This window comes from Neopsephotus bourkii, unplaced genomic scaffold (assembly GCF_033783945.1).
Source record: "Neopsephotus bourkii isolate Nb327-2 ecotype Australia unplaced genomic scaffold, CSIRO-AGI_Nbou_v1 NB_1462, whole genome shotgun sequence".
NCBI classification, from domain to species: domain Eukaryota; kingdom Metazoa; phylum Chordata; class Aves; order Psittaciformes; family Psittacidae; genus Neopsephotus; species Neopsephotus bourkii.
The window spans coordinates 583,006-604,164 of NW_026901939.1; the positions used below are offsets into that span (position 1 = coordinate 583,006).

At 47.6% G+C, this 21,159-nt stretch overlaps 1 protein-coding gene across 3 annotated transcripts; it reads right to left on the bottom strand.

Moving 5' to 3' along the window:
* Positions 1-874: 874 nt before the first annotated feature.
* Positions 875-20,423, bottom strand: GJC1 (gap junction protein gamma 1). 3 transcript variants are annotated; one of them, XM_061368913.1, is made up of 4 exons: positions 20,289-20,423; positions 6,255-6,368; positions 4,364-4,436; positions 875-4,237 (listed from the first exon to the last, which is right to left on the bottom strand). In XM_061368913.1, exon 4 carries the CDS (start codon positions 4,216-4,218, stop codon positions 3,037-3,039), a length of 1,182 nt encoding a protein of 393 aa, XP_061224897.1. In that variant the 5' UTR covers positions 4,219-4,237; positions 4,364-4,436; positions 6,255-6,368; positions 20,289-20,423; the 3' UTR covers positions 875-3,036. The 3 variants fall into 3 exon arrangements, with proteins under 3 accessions (XP_061224897.1, XP_061224899.1, XP_061224898.1); XM_061368915.1 differs by lacking the exon at positions 20,289-20,423 and adding an exon at positions 8,171-8,189; XM_061368914.1 differs by lacking the exon at positions 20,289-20,423 and having other exon boundaries at positions 6,255-6,575.
* Positions 20,424-21,159: the final 736 nt, after the last annotated feature.

The window sequence follows — 21,159 nt, forward strand, 5'->3', positions numbered from 1 at the left end:
AGACCTTTTCAAGGTCTGACTTCCAAAGTTTACAGATCTGTCTTCTTCTGTGTGCGAGTGCTGTTGTCACTGAAGAGCAGCTCACGTGCAGCACGGTTCAGTTATGTTCTGACTGACTCCATTATGCTAAACAAGGTCAAATACAGAAAAACTCCAAGTTGTGGCTCTAAGACAAACCATTAAAACAACCCTCTCCCTCCTTCACATATTCAGAACATATTCTAGGGCTGGAAAATGAAGCCATCTCACTCAGGCTGGAGGAATCCACTGGATTTAATAGATTGGTTTTTCCAAACTGCATCCAAAACCAGAGAATGACAACACAAACCCAAGTTATGCTCAGGATTTCTTCTCCCAAAGTCTCTTCTGAACGTTTCTTTCCGAATGGCCTACATTAAGCCAAAGCAAAAGAGCATTTTAAAGTAATGCAGGTATCGTTTCTTCAAAAGGAAAAATCAAGCCTGATGCTTTGAAACTGAATACAGTCACGGACATGAACAGTTAGCGCTGGAACAGACATCCTCTACTAACAGCAGACACTCAGTTTCAAAGAAAATGTGCACTTTATACACAATTCAAATGAAAACAAAAAAACCAGGAACAGAAACAGCTCCATTAATTTGCATTTTTGGAATGAATTCAGTGCTGGGGTTGGAATATTCTACCCACTTTGGTCACTAAGGGGAGTATTTACTGCTGGGGACAGACGCTCACAGCACTGACCCAAGGCGGCAGCTTGAAGCAGGGAATAGTTTGGATCATGAATTGGGGAAACTCTCACAAACCCGTTTTACTGGAAGCCATTGCTAAGAAATGGCCACAGTTTGTGTAGAGAGCAGCAAGCAGAAAGGATTTTCACTCCTTGCCACTGAAACCACCACAAGCAACGTCCCGCTCTTGGGAAGCTGAAAAGAACCACCCCAGTGTCTGGGATAATGAGGGGATTGTAGCCACCATCCCTGTTTATCTCCAGGCTCCAAATGTCTTTCCCTAGTACTTTCAGACCATGTTTTCCAGCCAGCTTCTCCATCACACTCAGAGCTTTCTGCTGGCAGAGCCTCTCTGCCCATCTTCAGGCTCCTCATTAACTAGAGGAGCACTATTAACAAACCCCACGCTGCTGGTCCCTGCTCACAAGCCCACTTCTGCTGTTCCAAACTGCTGTGTACTTCCTGTGTTACCTACTTCTGCTTCCAGCCCTCACCCTGAAACTTCACTGCATAAAACTTGGGGGTTGCTCCTTTCCTGGAGCAGTGGCCAGGAGTTAAAGCCGAACGAAAAGGCAGAAAGGAAGCTCACTTCCCAACATCTCTGCTGGAGATGAACTGGGGAGGCTCCCACTGACTCACACTCAGAGCTGGGCTCTATGCCTGGGCTGCCTGGTGTCCCAGAGTGAAAACAGCAAAATCAAGTCAGCAAAACACCTACTGTCAGCAAGTGCTTGGGTAGAGGACAATTGCAAGCATGTGCTCATATCCCCTTAGCTTAAATTTACCATGAAGCCTATGCTTAGATGTTCTATGGGACAGGAACGGAGTGTGGGTTCACCCGTGTCCACAGAGCCTTCCTTGTCAATCCTGACCCTGGCCAGGCTGTAACGAGGGCACTAAGGACTGAGGGAGCCTCGAAACAGAACAGTCCTGCTTGAGACAGCCCCCAAAATATATTCAAACGCATGAAAACCTAACAAAAGCCCAGCTTGGAGCGAGGTCCTGAATACATTATAAATAGTAGCAGAAAAAGCATACACATTTATCAGCATCTCCCAACCATTAATGCGTGTCCTTGCCAAAAAGACAGCCCCGAAGGCAGCACATTCCGCACTCTCCTTTTCTAATTCGAAATTCAAGATTAATGCCAAAACCTCCAAATGCCAAATCTGACTGGTCTCTCAAGCAGAAATCTGAATTCTAGATTGCTCTGTCTGAACTGAATTCCTCGGACATAATGGAAGGAAGAGGGGTCTGGAATAAGGCAGTATCATTGATATTCGGAAAGGGCTTTGTAAAAACTCTTCCAGACAGCTCGTGTGGCCTGGCTGGGGGGGAGGAAGGCTCTCCCTCCAGGGAATGCACAGAGAAACAAATTCACCCTGACTCCATCTAAGCAGATTACTTTGGAAACGACAGAAATCTTATCCAAAAGGTATGGTAACAACTTCATGCCCTTGGGGAGCGGTTGTCTGTAACAACAGACCTCAAACCCATCTCTATCCATAGATATCACAGAACTCCATGGGATTACTGAATCCAGTAATTTCTATGTACTTTTAGGGGATGTTTTGCAGGAGTTGGAAGTCTCTCTTCCCTCCTGGTGCAGGAAGCTCGCAGGGAGGCTTGAGCCCTCTCTGCGTGAGGGTTGGCACTGGTACTTGGAATGCAAGGACTCATGCACACATCTTTTCCTGGGAAACCCACCCTGGAGCACACAGTAGCTGTAAGTACGGCATTTCCATTTCCTAAGTAGCACATCAGTTGGGTAAAAGACAAGAGTCAAGAGCACCATTAACAGATGTTTTCCCAATCTCCCTGCTGCACCCATGGGCTGCCTGGGTAAGTGGAGACTCTGCTGGGCTGTCTGCATGTTCAAGGCACTTCTGGAACGCAGCATAGTTAAGTTTTAGGTTTAAAACAAGGAAGAACAACGACGAAAACTGTGGACCACAGTAATAAAACTAGCAAAATGCTACCAGCTACCCATTGCTTGCTTCTTGGCAATATAAAAAAGTGTAACATCAGAGATCCAGTGTACAAGTACAAAAAGATTGTGCATAATAAATGTACTATAATACTGTACATACAGCATAAACCGTTCACTGAGAATGATTTAAATATAAGTATTTGCCTCCTGACTTGGAAGACAGGAGAATAAAGTTCTATAGTCCTAGAATATGTGTTTAACCCCTTTGTGAGAGGTTGAATCACGAGCCAAGGGCATCCCTGAAATTAAACATAGTCAAACGGAAGCCATTATTCAAGGAGTTGCTGGTTATGATAAACTAGGAGAAAAAACACAGTTATCTAAACTCAGCCAACATTAAATCCAGACAGAGCTCTTCCCATCTCCTGACTTGCTACTGGTGCTGCTTTTGTTTGAGCCCACTTTGGATTTCTTTTCTCTGGAACTGCTGGGGTTGTTTTGGTTGTTATAGGCCTGGATGGCGAGGTCCAGGCGCTCCTGAGCCACTTTGATTTCCCTCTGCAGGTTTTCCAGGTCGGCAGGGATGTTTTCTTCATTGCTTCCATACTGCTGTTCCTGAGCTATATTGGCTTTGTTCTGTTTGTAGGCCATTTTGGCATTGGTCAGTTCAGTGTATTGCATTTGCTCTGGCTTGACTGCAATGTTATAGCCAGGAGGAGCAGATGGCGTATTCCAAGTAAAAGGGTAGTTATAGGTACCAGAGTCTTCCAGCTCTTTCCTCTTGTTGTTCAATGTGTCCCGGATTGTGCCAAATCCCAAATGGAGCATCTCCCAGACATTCAACAGTAAACACATGCAGCTCACCCCATACATTATTAGCAGGAAAATGGTCTTTTCGGTTGGCCTGGAAATGAAGCAATCGATCTTGTGCGGGCACGGTGTCCTGCTGCACACAAACACGGGGCTCACCTCGAAGCCATACAGGAAATACTGGCCCACCAGGAAGCCAATTTCAAACGTGGTCCTCGCCAGGAGCTGCAGGACATAGATTCTCATGAGCCCATCCTCCCGGATGCGCCGCCTGCCGTCGTGCTTGGCTTTGCCCGGTGCCTGCTGCTCTTTGTTCTCCCGTTCGCTTTCCAGCTCGATCTCTGGGTACATCATGGGGTCCTCCTCGTGGTCCTCCTCAGCTTCCTCCAAGCCTCGGTGTTGTTTCCAGCGCATAGAAAAGCTTTTGCTTCTGATTCTTCTGTCGGCTTCGCTGCGTTCCACCATCCGGGCGATCTTATGGATTGCATAGCCCAAGTACATGACAGATGGAGTGGCAACGAGGATGATCTGGAAGACCCAAAACCTCACGTGTGAAAGAGGAGCAAAAGCATCATAACAAACGTTCTCGCAGCCAGGCTGCTCCGTGTTGCACACAAACTTGCTCTGTTCATCGTAATAAATGGATTCTCCTCCCACAGCAGTCAGGACAATCCGAAATACAATCAGCACCGACAGCCAGATTTTGCCAACAAAGGTTGAGTGATTGTGGATCTCCTCTAACAGACGGGTCAGAAAACTCCAACTCATGGTGGTCAAGTAATTTTATCTAAAAAACAAATAACACCCCCCAAATATTTAGAAGTTTATCAGTGTGAGCCTAAGCAGTGCAAACATTCAACCAAGAGAGGCAGAACCCTCTAGAGCTGTACAACCACCACGTCTGGAGCATCACCTGTTATCGAGAACCTCCAGCTGCCAGAATCTGCTTGAAGATCCTACGCCTCCTCCACAGGCTTTTGAGAAGTCTGCCACAAAGAAAAAAGGAGCAGTTAACTGCCATTTCACAAAGCAAACGGGCTCCCAAAGCTAATCCCGAGCTGAAGAGAAAGTCAAATGCTAATAAAAACATTTACACTTAAGGCTGAAGTCTCCAAAACACAGTGGATGAAACTCTGAAACTCTCTGGGTCCTGTTGGCTCTGTCCCACTGCTAACAGAAGGATTTATTCTAACCGCAGGAAGGTGGCCAAGCCTTGTCAGAGCCTCAGCTAATGAGCTCAGCCTCAAGCATGGAGAGAAACTGTCCTCTCCACGGGGCAATGCCAAGCTGTCTTGAGACAGAAATGGATGGCCCAGCCCAAACCTGAGACATGCAACTGCTGTTATCTTCGCTTTAAGGCACCTGAGTGATCCGAGCAGTGCTACCCTGCAGGCCTTGCCTAGACAACGGTCTAACCTAAGGAACATCACCTGCTCTAGTGGAACGTGTCCCTGCCCATGGCAATGGGTTGGAACTGGATGAGCTTTAAAGTCCCTTCCAACCCAAGGCACGTCATGATTCTATGATCTAACTTCTAACCTGCTGCTGGAACTGTTCTATGGATTTGGGTTCAGTCCTTTAGGGAGGCTAAAAATCACTCTCCCGGGGCCCGAAAAGACTTGTGTGTATTTTCTTGGGGCTCTGGGGAGAGTAGAAGGAAAACCTAGTCAAAAAAATCATCTGTCAAACTTTCTAAAGAGGTGCTAGACAGAAATCAATAGAAATCTGCAATCCTGACACGAAAAAAACGATCAGTGGAAACTCAGGGTTGGCAACACTTCCATGTAACAACGAACAAAACCTAGTAATGTTACAGGCCCAACTGGAGCTTTAAGGAGTGAAACTGGTGAAATACTGAGTACAGGAAGAACTCTTTGACCTTGTACCATAGGATATAAGACATCTTTCGGTCACAGACTGGTTTGGGCTGGAAAGGACCTTAAAGCTTATCCAGTTCCAGCCCCTGCCACGGGCAGGGACACCTTCCACTAGAGCAGCTTAATCCAAGCCCCTGTGTCCAACCTGGCCTTGAACACTGCCAGGGATGGGGCAGCCACAGCTTCTCTGGGCACCCTGTGCCAGTGCCCAGAAAAGAATATTTGCAACTCTTCCACTTCTTCCATATAACTACAGAGTTGTTCAGAGGCACAATAATGAAATTTGAGGGGATGCAATGAATCCAGAATTAAGGGATCTAAATGTGATCCCCCTTCTGGTGAAATTCAATGTTTTGCTGAAAAGCCAACAGCACAGACATCATGTGGATGGGCTGTGTGGGACATTTGATTTATTGCTCCATGACAGTATGAGAAAAAAATAGCACAAGAGAGTATTTAAAAAGACCATATTAAGCATATCAAAAGTAAGAAAGGTCTTGACAAATGATTCCCACATCAGAACCAAGATCAACTGCCCGTAACTGCAGCAAGTTCTTGCAAAGGTCAGGAACAGGCCTGGCAAATCAGCTGCAGCCTCCCCAGCCTGCACCAGGACATGGCTGCTGCCAGAAGCTGCTGATAGCAAGTTTGCAGGCAGACAGACAGGGCTAAGAGTTACCAGTGATGGAGGAAAACACAGGTAGCTCAAGAGGCTGAGTCCACTGAAACAAAACTATGGCTTTAAGCAAGCTCAATGCAGACATAGAGCTAAGGAAAAGAACAGTTCCTCGCACCATCAGTTAATAGGGAAGGGAGTGAGGGCCCCCATGGATGAGCATCTTAACAAGAGCCGGTGATGCAGCAGAAATGATGGATGCAACCCTTGGCTGTGTCACGTGCAAACAAGAGAAAGGAGGGTGATCTTACCTCCTGGTTAGCAAGACAGCACTCAATGCCTGCGTCTGCATCCTTCAGAAGTTGCTTAAACATCAGAGAGTGAGTATTCCAGCCTCAAAACCAGCTGAAGAACTGGGAAGATGCCTGGAAGTGAGAGATTTAGAGTTTAATTTATTTAGCTGGGAAACATGGGAAGAAAATGATGACCAGTGAATCAATTTATCTGGCGGCTGTCAGTTGGACATGCATCAATCCAGGTTTACAGTCACAGCTCTTCTCTCTACACAACCGTTATGCCATAGACAAAACTGGATGAAATAACACCTTTTTAACAGGAAAAAAGACCCAAGGCTTCCAGCCCTTACTGCAAGTGGCTTCACGCTCTGACCCCATTTCAAAAAGACCCCAAGTGCAGCTCTGCAGCCCTGAGTTCTGCACCAGTGCGACAAAAGACTGTGCCTCACTGGCACATTTCCCAGCACACACTCAGATTAGGAGTCAAAAGGGGTGGTAGAGTCAGGGGTATTCTATGTGGCCAAAGAGGCTTCAACCCTCTGCACAGAAAATGCAAGAGAGCCCCACATCTGCAAGGGGGGGATACACAGGTAAGAGCCACAACACTCCCATTCACACCAAGCTGCAGTGCCACAGTTCCAACACCAGAAGGGACACTGAATCTTTGAGATGAGCTTCTACCTCGGTATCTCATGAATTCTCCTGAGGTCTTTATCAGCTCTTCACAGTGTGTTTTCTACCTGGCTCATATCGTTCACCAGCCATAAAGAGGGAGACTGTGGTCACAGCTTGGCTCCCTCGGCTGTGGCACCCACTGGAAGGCCCTGCTTTAGGAGAAAGACTGGGATCCATGTCCTTGATTCCACCCATTATATAAATGAGCAGCATGATAAACCTGCACACGACACTGACCCCACACACTTGTACATTCGGGTTAACCACAGCCTTCAGATGCAGACGGCGGCGTTATCAGATGTGTGTTTAATAACCAAGACATCTGATTCCAGAGCGGTGGCTGCGGAGATGGGAAGTGGAAGAGCTCGGAATGTCTTCAACAAGAAAGTGTCACTTGTTCTAAATTTAGCTTTAGACCAGAGCAGAGCTGCTGCCACAAATATGGGAGAATCCCAGCAGCAAAGACCCTCCTTGTCTTTAAGGAAACAGCTTAGCTCAAGCAAAACAACCCGTCATTAAAGCCTTCTCTTACTGGAAACGTTTAAGCCATCTAAACTGAATGGAATATGAAAGCAAGAATTGTTTTAAGGCATTTGAAATGGTGGTATCCTTCATTCATGAGATCAGCCAGCGTTGGGGGCTGCATGCTTCTGCCTTCACAACACAAGAACTGCAGGACCCAGCTACATTGCAGTAACCTTCACCTAACGTACACTTGGTGTCTCTCGGATTTGCTGTTCTGACAACATTTAACTCAATAATTTTTCATGGTTTGAAATCAGTCTATGGACACTGACACATACGTGAAAAAGGCAGAATGTCAGCAATTCCAGCTCATTTAAACCATGCCAGAAAGTGCATTTGAGAGAGACTTTCATTCCTTGTCTTTGTCAGAAGCTCATTCCCACCCTTCCAGCGGCGGAGGCTCCACGGAGCCGGCAGGACATACCACGCCAAGAACATGACACTCCTCTGACAGCAAGCTGGCTCCTGCGGGGGAGAAAGTTGTGCACACTGAGATCCAGACAGAATAAAGAGGAATTTGGAGCAGGTACATGGAAAAAAAGAAGGAAAAAAACATCAGATTTACTAAGATTCACTGCAGGAAATCGCTGGAGTTATTTTAACACAGCTATTGCTCACACACAGGCAGCAATGAGCCTCTTGTGTTTGCAGCTTCCCCTCTCCAGCCCATGGGTGGCTTTGAAAATCCATTTAAACATGGGATTAATTTCATCTCCTTTCAGCTTTCTCACCTAACTGGGATGTTCTCATCTGTGATGGCCTCCCACCAGTCAGGGAGGACAGCAGGGAGCTTGCTGATGTTTGCATTAGTGTCAGGCAGTCCTGCAAGGAGCAGGGAGTCGGTCTCAGTGATTTTATGGGTCCCTTCCAACTCAAGATCTCCCATGGTGCGATGATACTTCTGTGATATCAAGACTCATTCCATATATTCCATCATGAACGGCCAGTGGGACTGAGTGCACCCTCAGCAAGTCTGTGGATGGCACCAAGCTGAGGGGCCACCAAAACACTGAAGGGAATAGGTGTTGTCCAGAGGGACCCTGACAGGGTGAAGGAGAGGGCCCATGTGAAACTCCTGAAGTTCAACAAATCCAAGTGCAAGAGTCTGCACCTGGGCTGACCAATCCCAAACATCAACACAGACCAGGGGGTGGGTGGATGGAGAGCAGCCCTGCAGAGGACTGGGGTGTACTGGAGGCTGAAGGCAGTGTGCACCCCCAGTGCAGAGAGCCACTCCTGTCCTGGGCTGCATCAAACACTGCATAGTCCTTGACACAAGACAGACCTGGAGCTGCTGGAGTGGGTCCAGAGGAGGCCATGAGGATGCTGTGAGGGCTGGAGCAGCTCTGCTCTGGAGCCAGGCTGAGAGAGCTGGGCTGGGTCAGCCTGGAGAAGAGAAGGCTCCTGAAGGGGAGACCTTCCTGTGGTCTTTCAATTCATATGAAAGCGGCTTATAAATAAAATGGAGCCTTTTCATCAGGGCTTCTAGTGACAGGACAAGAGGCAGCAGTTTTTAACTGACAGACGGCAGGTTTAGACAGGACATCAGGATGAAACATTTTACCATGAAGGGGCTGAGGCGCTGGCACAGGGTGCCCAGAGAAGCTGTGGCTGCCCCATCCCTGGCAGTACTCAAGGCCAGGTTGGGCACAGGGGCTTGGAGCAAGCTGCTCCAGTGGAAGGGGTCCCTGCCCGTGGCAGGGGTTGGAACTGGAGGAGCTTAAAGGTCCCTTCCAACCCAACCCATCCTGACCCTGGCTGAAGGACTCTGCACCTGATCTCTCCACCCTGGCTGACAGCGCTGCCCTAGCCCAGCTCACCATCCCCTCTCAGCTGGAGACACCCACCCAGGCTGAGTCCACAGCAGGGTATGGGCTTCAGCTCACGAGCACGTGCCCCCTGGGGTGGAGGCGAGGTGCAGCACAGGAACATGAGGCACGGCTCCTGGGGAACCAGGGAGCTGCAGCTCCTGGGTGTCTCTTTCACCAGCCCCTCCTCAGACAAGGTTTGTCTTAAACAGCTTATTTTGTAGCCAAAGGCAGTTGTTGGGGGGAATATATTTACAGGAAGACATTTTTCCCTTAAAAAGATGCTCTCCAGTGTCATGCTAACAAAATATGATTAATTTATTAATATTAGCTTTGTTCTGAAGCCATTAAAAAAGACATGAAAAAATGCAAGAATAAATGCATGGCAATTCCGTTGCTAGTCAAAAGAGGTTTCATGGTCCATGAAAGTAAAATTGGTCCCACAGGCTAATTACAATAGGAGTTGCATGAGGATGAATGAATAACTTGCATTACTCACATCTCATTTACACTGAAATCTAAGAAAGGGCAGGATTTATCAGATTTCCAAGGAAACATGGGAATTACATGTGTGAGAGGTGCCAACGCCAACCTCATGGAGCTCAACACAGCCAAGTGCAAGGTCCTGCCCCTGAGTCGGGGCAATCCCAGGCACAGCTACAGGCTGGGCAGAGAGGAGGTTCAGAGCAGCCTCAGGAGAAGGACTTTGGGGGTGTTGGTCAATGAGAAACTGAACATGAGCTGCTTCAGTGTGTGCTGGGCTGCATCCCAAGGAGCATAACCAGCAGGTTGAAAGAGGTGATCCAGCTCCTCTGCTCTCATGGGACCCCACCTGCAGCACTGTGTGCAGTTCTGATGTCCTCAGCATAAGGACATGGAACTGTTGGAGCAAGTCCTGAGGAGGCCACGAGGATGAGCAAGGGCTTTATCAGCTCCTGTATGGAGCCAGGCTGAGAACACCAGGGCTGTTCAGCCTGGAGAAGAGAAGCTGCGGGGAGACCTCAGAGCAGCTTCCAGTGTCTGAAGGGGACCTACAAGGATGCTGGAGAGGAACTCTTCATCAGGGACTGTAGCGATAGGACAAGGGGTGATGGGTTTAAACTGAAATAGGGGAGTTCAGGACAGATATAAGGAAGCAGCTCTTCCCTGTGAGGGTGCTGAGGCGCTGGCACAGGGTGCCCAGAAAAGCTGTGGCTGCCCCATCCCTGGCAGTGCTCAAGGCCAGGTTGGACACAGCGGCTTGGAGCAAGCTGCTCCAGTGGAAGGTGTCCCTGCCCGTGGCAGGGGTTGGAGCTGGAGGAGCTTTAAGGTCCCTTCAACCCAAACCAGGCTGGGATTCTATGATTCCATGAGTTCCTTTCTTTATTAACCTGTAAAACAAGTAAGACTTTGCTGTTCAAGAAAGGAGAAAGTCACGGCCAGACTCAGCACTAGCAAGGCAGCAGCACACCACAAATCCCACTGAATATTGTGCCAATGCCACCTGACTTCCCATCTGGAGCAGCAGTGCCAGCACCCATCCTCCTAAGGGACGTGAGGGGAAGGATGTGGGGATCTTCCTGGAATAAGATAATTCATTGCTCTCACCCTTCCATCGTTAGCGAGGGAAGTGGGTTCAATCACCACCAACTTTATTCACAGAATCACAGAATCATAGAATAGTTCGGGTTGGAAAGGACCTTAAGATCATCCAGTTCCCCCCCCCCGCCGTGGGCAGGGACACCTCACACTAAACCATGGCACCCAAGACTCTGTCCAACCTGGCCTTGAACACTGCCAGGATGGAGCATTCACAACTTCCTTGGGCAACATCTGCCAGTGCCTCAGCACCCTCACAGGAAAGAATTTCTTCCTTATATCCAGTCTGAACTTCCCCTGATTCAGTTTGAACCCAGCACCCCTTGTCCTATCACTACAGTCCCTAAAGCGTTTACAGCGCTATACATATGAAAAATAATAAGAAAACTGTATTCAATTTCAGTTCTAATCTATATTATAGAATATTTGGGAATGAAGAGGCTGCTTTTTCAAGTAAACACTCTCATCTGGCAAGCCTCTCATGGCAATGAGCAGAGAATGGCTTTGAAACAGCCACAAAGCATCAGTGTCAATTTAGAAACCATTTCTGAACAGTGCCTTCAAATCCCAGGCATCCTGACAAGGTCCTGCTGATCACACACCAATCCCCCTGAGTCTAAAACACCCCTCTCTGAATGATGAGACCACAGATCCCATGCAGGGTATAAACAGAACACTAAAATATGGGTAAGAGGTAGAGATATAATAAGATTCTTGTGCTGTCAAAAAAATAAAGATGTCAACTACATCTCCGATGGAAAATCAACATCCATCCACCCACCCAAGCATTCAGCTCAGAGATAAACTGGAATGTGCAGATAAGACATGAACCTCCAGTAGCCCCGGCGTGCCCTCTAGGTAATGCCAACATGAAGCCAAGCGACACTTTTAGCAACACTCCCCCGCAGTGACACAATTCAAGCAGAATCACGACGTGGTTTGTGCTTCCCAAACGCAGCTTTTACTTCACCTACAGCAACCACACTCCTCCAGGAAGCATCATCTGCAGGGCACACACCCCAGAGCACGCGAGACCCTGGCTCTGGAGGAGCAGTGTCCATCGGGCAGCCTGCAAGCTTGACTCGAGCCCATGTGAGAGAAGAACCTGCACTGTCACCAGGCCTCAGCACAACAGAGGCTGGGCTGTAGAGTCTCTGCTAGCCCTTTTGGAGACCCATTTTGGGGTCTGTGTCAGCCTGAATCCCTTTATCCATGCTCAGCATTCAGCATCCCTTCTGAACGATGGGAATGAGGTGTACCAGCTCAGCAATTGGCATGGTGAGCTCCCAAATTTGGCATTTCTGTAGTGATTCAGGCCAGAGCTGTCAGATGCTCAGCAAACCTGAGCAGGCTGCTCTTCAGATCTGTCCTACAGGCTTGAGGGATCAAGAAGCTGAAGCAAGCCCCAGATGATGCTTGTACTCTGGTGATGTGAAATGTAATAATGGAGAAAAGAAGCTGGTGAGCAGATAACAGGGTGAGCCACAGTGCGTGACAGCCCGTGCCACAAAACGCTCCATCCTCAGGGCAACAAGCTACAGCCAGACTGACACGGCATCCTGCCAAACCTTGCTCATACCAGCACAGTGCTGGGACTGAACCTTGCAGTGCAGGCAACCCCTCTCCCTTCACAACACAGCTGCTGGGTTAGGAATAACCCAACAAGTGAAGAGCTGCCACACTGGAGCTCAAAACCCACCCTGCTGGAGCCCAAAACCCACCCTGCTGGAGCTCAAAACCCACCCTGCTGGAGCTCAAAAACCACCCTGCTGGAGCTCTCCAGTGCATACCCACTCTCCTCTCACTCAGCTCTTCAGCTGGGATGTTTCTGAGCAGCTCCTTTGTGAACTGGTCTCTTGACAGCACTGGCAACCCAGGCCCTTCCCTGCTCCCAGCCTCAGTGCTGCTGCATTTGCTCCTCACTAAGTAGAAGACAGTCACATGCAGCAAAGCTCTTTCACCTGTGTTCTTAGTTGTTGTTTTAACAAATACGGGCAATGGAAGGATAAAGATGATAAAAATGCAGTGGGGATGATGATAAAAGGCCTGTACAAAGTGACCAACAGCAATGGATGTGTGATGGACAGCGGGGCTTGGGCTACTGCACACACTGGCCAACAAATCCCACACATCCACCAACGAATCCCACACAGCCAGCTCTGTCAGGCACTCTCACCAGCGTGTGGAGGGAAAGGAACTGCAGGACAGGGTCCTGCTTCAGCCAGAGATGTGCCAGGGAAGAGAAGAGCCCAGGCAGAGCAACAGGGCTTGTGCACTCAGAGGAAAGGGAGCATGATGCCCTGCCTAAGAGTTCAGCCCTAGGGAGGAACACTTTCACCCTGAGACCCAGAGCACTACAGCAAGGGAAGAAGGAAAAAATCATGGTTTTCAGAGCCAAAAGGTGTCTGGTCCAAACTGAAGAACACACAAATGCTGTTGTGTGTTCCATCCACAGGGAAGCCACTGAAGGACATGTGCTGACAGAGAGCAACCGCCTTTGCATGGGGCTTAGAGCATCCAAGCCCCTACCTGGGTGCCCTCCTCCCTCTTGCAGCAAGCTCTGTGTATCTTCACTCACATACTGTTTCAGTCAGGCATCAGAGACATCTCCCTGTCTTGATGTGATTAGTGATTCAAACAACCACAACACCCCTGGAACTACTCCTGATTCCAGTGCAGCCAACAGCACCACAGCAGCTCCCCATCGGGCTCCTCCTATCTGCTCAGAGGGATGAGTGTCAAAAGAAAATGACACACTGGAGGCAAGTGACCCAAATATCACTCTGCAGCCATTTCGGGAGAGGAGAGAGAAGCCAGAAGAGAGCAATTCTGTCGGCTCCTGTACATCAAAAGACTCTCAGCTGAGCTCTCAACTGAATGGGATGAACACCTAATTCACCCCCCACCATCTTATGGCAGCCAAAAGAAACTAAGACAGTGTTTGCTTCAGAGATAAGCCTCACAAACTAGCAGCTTGTAAATAAAACAGACAGCACATACCATGATGCAATGGCCCCAGTTACCCCTTCTGCAACATGGCAGTTGTTTCACAGTGACTCAAATTCAAAATCAGACTATTTCCAGCTCTCTCACCTGGTCTGGTAGAAGACACCAGCTCACCCTGCAATTATAACAAATTCATGCAACATTTTCCTCAACAGCAGCTTTCTAGAGAAGGATGCTCAGAAGGCAGATGAGGACACTGCAAACCCTCACCACCAACTACATTAGAATTACAGAAACCCAGACTGGTTTGGGTTGGAAGGGACCTTAAAGCTCATCCAGCACCAACCCCCTGCCACAGGCAGGGACACCTTCCACTAGAGGAGCTTGCTCCAAGCCCCTGTGTCCAACCTGGCCTTGAACACTGCCAGGGATGGGGCAGCCACAGCTTCTCTGGGCACCCTGTGCCAGCGCCTCAGCACCCTTATGGTAAATGTCCCCTCTGTCAGCTAAAAGCCATTCCCCCTTATCCTGTCACTACATGCCCTTGTAAAAAATCCCTCTTCCAGCACTTGGAATAGTTCTGCTAAACCTGCTCAGGACCTTCTGTTTGCTGAGATATGGAGAACAAGGACCAGAAAAGTCTGCAGACCTCTGTGACTTTCCACATCCGTATGTCTCCCTAGGTGGAGAGCACTAAGCTCACAAGGATGGCAGGCAGCCACCAGAAGACCTTCTCACTGTCAGGTTACCTATACACCTCAACAACATATGAGGATGGTGCTGGGAGCATCTGCAGCCACGGATAGAACAACACATCTCACCAGACCACCAAAACCATTCCACAGCACAGATGCTCCTTCCAGAACACCACACAGAGAGCAAGGGGCCCACAACAACAAGAGAGCAGCAATCACACAAGCTGGCCAGGCAAGCTCACTCGCCGGCCAAATGCTGTCCTGCTGCTTCCATGGCTCCCAACTGCTCTTGAACTGCAGGAATAACTGAAGAGTTTCATTCCAGGAAGCTGGGTTTAAGTACAGTTTGTTTTGAGAAAAGGAGCGTAGTAAATCACCAGACTGCAGTACTGGCATTCCACTGTTCCTCCAGCTCGAGTTCAACAGGAGTCTCAACAGCTTTATTCTGCCAACGATAAAATTTAGAATACAACTACACACATAAATCCACTCAGTGAATTATTTCTTGAAAAAAAAATTATTTCCTATAGTGAAATAAGAAGCCCAAAATTGTCATTTTCTGAAAGACTTTAATACTCCTCTAGACTCTTTAGGGAACAGACCTGAGGCACTTGCCGACTGAAGTCCCTACGCTCCATCATACCAGCTGGGAGAACACACATACCAACTGCTTCTGTTCCATCTGAGAATAGCCACAAATAACTTGTATTCTATGAGAGGAAGCCAGAAGTCCTTTTCCCACCATGCCCCAAGCACAGGGGGGCATTTCTGGCCACCTAACTGCCTTCCACAGCCACAGATTTGATCAGATTTAGTATTATCAAAAGCTTATGAAAATTAGCAGCAAATTTAAGGCAGCTTAAAACTACAACACTGAGCTTCCCAAATGCATGGCAACTGCTTAAGCAAACAGCTCCCCGGGGGGCTGTGGGAAGAGCACTTCCACAAATCAGCTAAAAGAGAGGTACTAGAGGAAGCCAAAAAGCAAACCCACTGGTACCTCAGGTTATTGACCGTGGATAAGTTGCACCTGATTGGCATTCAGTGTGTACTCGTCCGGCAAATCTCACGCAATGGGCACACCTGAAGGGCAGCAGTGATTTATTTCTGTCTATACCTTCCCAGCACAATCCTCCAGGGAACTGGGTTCTGCAGACACCCGGATCGATGAGGGTCTGCCACAGACTGCAAAGAGAGCAAGAGCAGGCTGAGGAATACAGATCGAGCCGGGCAATGCCACAGAGGTGGATGCTTCAAGTAAATGCCAGAAGTAGCAAAGACTAATTGCACCAAGGAATAAAGGAGATCATTTCCATATGGCTGGATGGAAGATCACTGTGTAATTCCTCCCAAACATTTCCATGTCATTTTTTGAATATCCCAGGAATCACAGTTTCCACTATGAAAATTCTTCTCCTTTTAAAAATTACCTATCTGAATGTCAGCCAAGTAACTCTAGTGAATCAGTGCCTGCTGCAATTAAAATCCAGTTGCTTCTCAACTATTTCAGTGTTTTCCATGAAAATCAGGAGGTTTTTAGGAAGAGCTGCTGCATGAAAGGCACCTACCCTTCCAGACATACATTACAAGCCTTACTGATTTTATTTTTATGCCATTTAAAAGCATATTAACACCAGGGCCAGCCCCATGTGCACAACCTACACCAGCCCCGTGCCTGCCTGCAGATGTTTCTCTGACCTCAGGCCCCTGGCTTATGCAGCATTACTTGTCAGCTGTGTCCCTGAATCCGTAACACAGCAAGACTTCCATGAGTTAACACAGAGTCAGAAACTCACCCTCAAGGTGGCATGGAAACACACAAGAAATCCAATCTCCCTTCCAGGCTCTCTACTATTTTAGGCACAAGAGAGATATAGAACTTTACAGAGGATGACTTGTTATACCAGAGTCTGGCACAGCCGCAGCACTCACAAGGGGCTGATGCTGGGATGTCACCAGGAGCAGGAGTCAATATCCCGATGCCAGCAGCATCAGCACCCATCCCGAGGACATGCACTTCTGAGGCACCACAGCCAGAGCCATGTTTAAACCCAGAAGCCATTTTTCCACATTCCTGCATCAGTTTGGCTCACTCTGGAAAGCAAAGCAGAAACAAACAGCTCCAACACGCTGCATTTAGCTTTGGGGAGTTTTAGAAGAGAGGAAGCCTACAAGGCAAATCCTACAACTCTGGGAAAGGGGATTAAGGACAATACCACAATGGGTCTTCAAAGGGGAAATAATAAACTACAACTGTCAGCCACCTCTCCAGCACCACCAATGCTACATCAGTACTCAAAAGAACTGTAGGCACAGTCTGCTGCTCATTCATATGTATGTCTTCTCTTTGTACTTCCACAGTATCTTAATCGAGGTCAAGAACTGCACTCCGAATTGTTTTCTGACAAATCCGTAACTAAAAAGGTGGAACTAATGTCTCTGAGAGCCCAGAGCTGGGATCATGGACTTATTTAGGCAAGAGAGCTGCCTGACTCCAAGGGTTTTCATCTGAGCAAGGTAATGGGGAGAGATTTTTCATTCCTGTGTAAAAATGTAAATCCCAGGTCAGCGAGTGACTTAAGCATGTGCCTGGTGGCAAGCCGAGAAGAAACACTGCTACTAAGCAGGCTGCTTGCTTACAGCCAGACATAAGTACCTGGATGATCTGGAAATATCCCATAGCCCCTGGAAAAGAGACTAAACCAGGCTGGTCTGTGAATTAATCACAGTGCTATGCACACAACTGCTAATATTAAACTAGGGAGGATTGTACATGTGTGCATGTGTGTGTGTGTTGAAGCATCTGTTCAAGTTTAGGCATAGAAAACATTTTTCAGCCCAATGACTCCATAGGGAAATGCCTCATACATCAGCTCATCTGACTCAATTTTTCCATCACATTTCCTTTAATACAGTTTTGCCCATAAATACACTACTCCTTTTCTTCCAAATATAGCTTTTTATTTATGGAGTTTATTGTAACTCGTGTTATTACTTAAAGCCATAGGTTCTTCTTTGAGATTTAATCCTTCTGGAATTATTAACTGATATTGAGGGATGAAACTCAGTTATCTGGGTTTGCTGAAGGAAAAGGCATTTCTTTCTGCTACAGCATTAACCATTTTCAGTATTGATCACAAAATACCTAGTAACATCCTAACTGCCCAGCCACACGCTGCCCGGATCACAGCCAGGAACTGCACCTGAAATCTTTTGTTTTACAGGAAAAGAAGCCAAGTGTTTAAAAATCCCAACCAGATCTCGCAGACAAGTAATGTCCTCAGTTACTCAGTGTTCTCCAGTTTGGGGAGAGCTGTGAGTCACCAGCCAAGCACTGATAACAGCTCATATTTATGGTATGAGAAGGTCAAAAAAGGAAAGCCACCATTGCCTTTTTCCCCTCCAAGGGGCATTTTGAAGATCAAATCTTTCTGTGTGTGGCTTTGAGAGGAAAGCAAACAGCCCACCAGAACCATGATGGACAATGGCCAGTGAGCTGGTAATTCAGACAGTTAGAAGTACAGAGGCAGTATTCAGACACTTAGCAATACTGAACCCAGCAAGTGAGATGGGATTTGATATAAGTCAACCATTATTAACCACAACTACATGTTACTACACAGCACAAGCACTGGACGGTGGAACTTCCCTCCTGCTGCTGCTCACAGGAAGCACAAAGACCAGCTGCAAACACTGATAATGGTGTGGGGTCCTGCAAGATAACCTTCCTTCCAAGGCAATCGGGATCCCATTCCCACACAGAGGCTGGTGTAGTCCAGGGACCAGTTTTCAGAGGTGTATTTGTAATTCAGGGAGTCTTCCTAAGTACATGTGAGGAAGGAATGTGCTTCCCTATACCAGTCAGCAGTGTTATCATAAGGCAAGCATAAAAAGTAAGGAACATTAGCGCATCTTTTTCTCACAGGAAATAATTTACTTCCTATTAGCCAGATTAAAAATACATAAATCTGGAGCACAACCTCCATAAAGCACTTTGTTGAGTCACGGCACCAAAAACAAAAGCTGGAACTAGGGTGGGAAAGAAGGATCACCTTCCCCCTAATGAGCCAGCAGCCCCATGAAGAGCAGCCAGACCACAAAGGGGCCCATTATCTGCCAGGTTTTTACTCCAACTGTCCAGTAATGACCACAGTCTGAGTTGGTGCAGTGGTTCAGAGAATCCCATCTGAGCAACAGGGCTAAGGTGGAAATGAGAGGTATCTGCTACAACTCACTTGGCATTCCCAGCGGTTAAAAGGGAGACAATGAAAACCTAAAGTGGCATTAGGAAAGAGCCAGGTCCAAATGACTGTGAGGGGAACGCTGGCAGGTCACCAAGACTGGAACAAGCTTTCACTCACCAGCATCACAGCTTGGTCAGAAAAGCAGCATCAGCCATGCTGCGAGTGCCTGCCCAGCACAGGAGTCTGCGTAACCCTGTCCAGAAGGGACCCATGCGGGTGTTTTCAGGATTAAATTACTCCCAGCAGCATGTTTCTAAGTTGCTTTGTTGGTCCCAAGTGGCTGAGTTACAGCCGCTCACAATTGCAGGAACTGCAAAAAGCGCACTGGACCTCATCTTCCATTTGGTAAAATGGGATGTTTTAGGAGAGTTTGGTTGCTTGGACCCACAGAAGTTGCTGGCAGTCAGATCACCAAGTCAATAAACCTCTGTATTAAAATTCAGCACAAACTCTCCACCATAGGTTGTAAGAATTGCTCTTGAATCTCACCCATTAGCTATAAAACCATACAAAGCCAAGAAAAGACCTTTTAAGATAGTTCCAGCTAAACAACCCACTTCGGAATTGCCCTTGGAATACCAGAAAACTCCTCGGAAAACCTGTGTCTACAATTAACTCTTCAGTAAGTACCAAAATCTTTGCAGAACTCTTACAATGGGTCTGAACTTGTCCAGCAGCTGACCACTGCCCTGCGACAGCCCCGTCCTCACAAGCACACTCATGGACTGGTAAGGAGCTGTTAACGTTCGCTCTGCTTAGAGGCAGATGGACTGCTGGAAGTCCTCACTGTCAGCACACTTCTCAAGCCTTCTGGACTCTTTCCTAACTCATTCCAAGCCATCCACCATCCCTCAGTCTGTGACCCCAATTTGTTCAGTTCTTTACTGATATTTGCATCACTTGCAAGTTATCTGGGATGCCTTAGGCGTTTGCTTTGAAGCAACAGGCAAAAATAATCACTAACGAAGGGCTAAGAATGGGCAGCAGTGGCACCCAGCTGGAAAACAGACACTTCATGCCAGTTCCTCGTTTACAATCACACATTCAGACCTGTGAGTTGCTTTGCTTTAAAAACCCCCAAACAATTTAGAAAACACTTAGGTTTTTAAGTTCGAATGTCCACTGCATCAGTGATAGTGCAAACTTGCAATTCCAGTCTTAGCACTAAAAGTAGGTTTGGAAACAGTACAGCCAGTCTTCAGTTTTTAATAGCTTTTCAGTTTAAACTGATCTAAAACTCAACAAAGCCCATTTCAAAAGCCACTGCAAGGGCAGAAGTTGGGTGATGAATCAAACAGCACCACAAAGAGCAGCTGAACACGTATTCAACAGAGTTAAAAAACCATTACATTAAAAAGTTTCACATGATCCAAAACACAAACTTCCCAACATACAAACGTCAGTCAAGTTACTGTTTTCCCAAAAACTATGCTACAAAGGGATCATTTTCATACAAGGAGCCACAGGAGCACTGCCAGGCCAGACACCCACTGCCACCATGGACCAGAGCACACAGCTCTCCACACATCACCAGCCCCAGCATAGCTGGGCTTTCACTCCAAGCCCCTCACCTCTTACCTCACCATCACCATGGTCAGAAGCCCCTGGCCATAAAGGATCCCGGCTGCACCATCGCACAGGCGACCCCTGTGCTCAAACTACTTCAGCTTTAACCTTCCGGACCAGCTATCCATGGGGAGGTTCTGCTGCTGCCGAGAGAGGAGGACAAGCAGCCTGTGCACTCGTCATGCACAGAAAGTATGGAAGTGCTGAGCCCACCCACAGCCAAGCCCTCGGGATCCTCCAGTCACCAGCGCGACGCAAGAGCAGAAACAAACATCATCCCCTCCTGCCTCTTAGAGCAGTGGGAAAGCTGCAGTTAACGTTGGGATTGCTGGAAATGGAGGACTTCCAGCTGCCTGCAATCCTATGGGGGGAATAAGGAACAGCACAATAAGGCTCAAATGACCTGTGGGGCTGTGTATTCGTTTTCTTTTTCAGACTCTTCCATATCCCGCTTCCCAGAGCGGAGCTCACTTGTTCCCCCAGGAAAGCACAAGTGTAACTTTGGCACATAGTTGGAAAAGTCATATATACAGAGAAGGGCACTTTCCGCTTTCCTAATCACAAGTCTTAATGTGTACAACAGCTTTCCCTTTTTAAATTGCCTTAAGAAAGGTGGGGTTTGGTACTTTTTGCTTTCCTTATCACAGGTCTTGATATACACAACAGCCTTCCCCTTTTACATGACCTGAGGAGAGATGGGGTTTGGTCACTGCACTGATGGCTGCTTTGCTGAACATCACAGGACAGAGACTGCTAACAGAAAGGGTCAGATTAGTTCTTTCTACTACTTCTCTTTGACTTCCACTGGGCAGAAGACATGGAAGCAATGACAGGACTAATCAGTGGTCTGGTAAACGCGAGGTTTTTGTTCCCCCTCTTATTT

Excerpts from the sequence above, each read along its gene's own strand:
- GJC1 (XM_061368913.1), bottom strand. The coding sequence starts at position 4,218 with ATGAGTTGGAGTTTTCTGACCCGTCTGTTAGAGGAGATCCACAATCAC.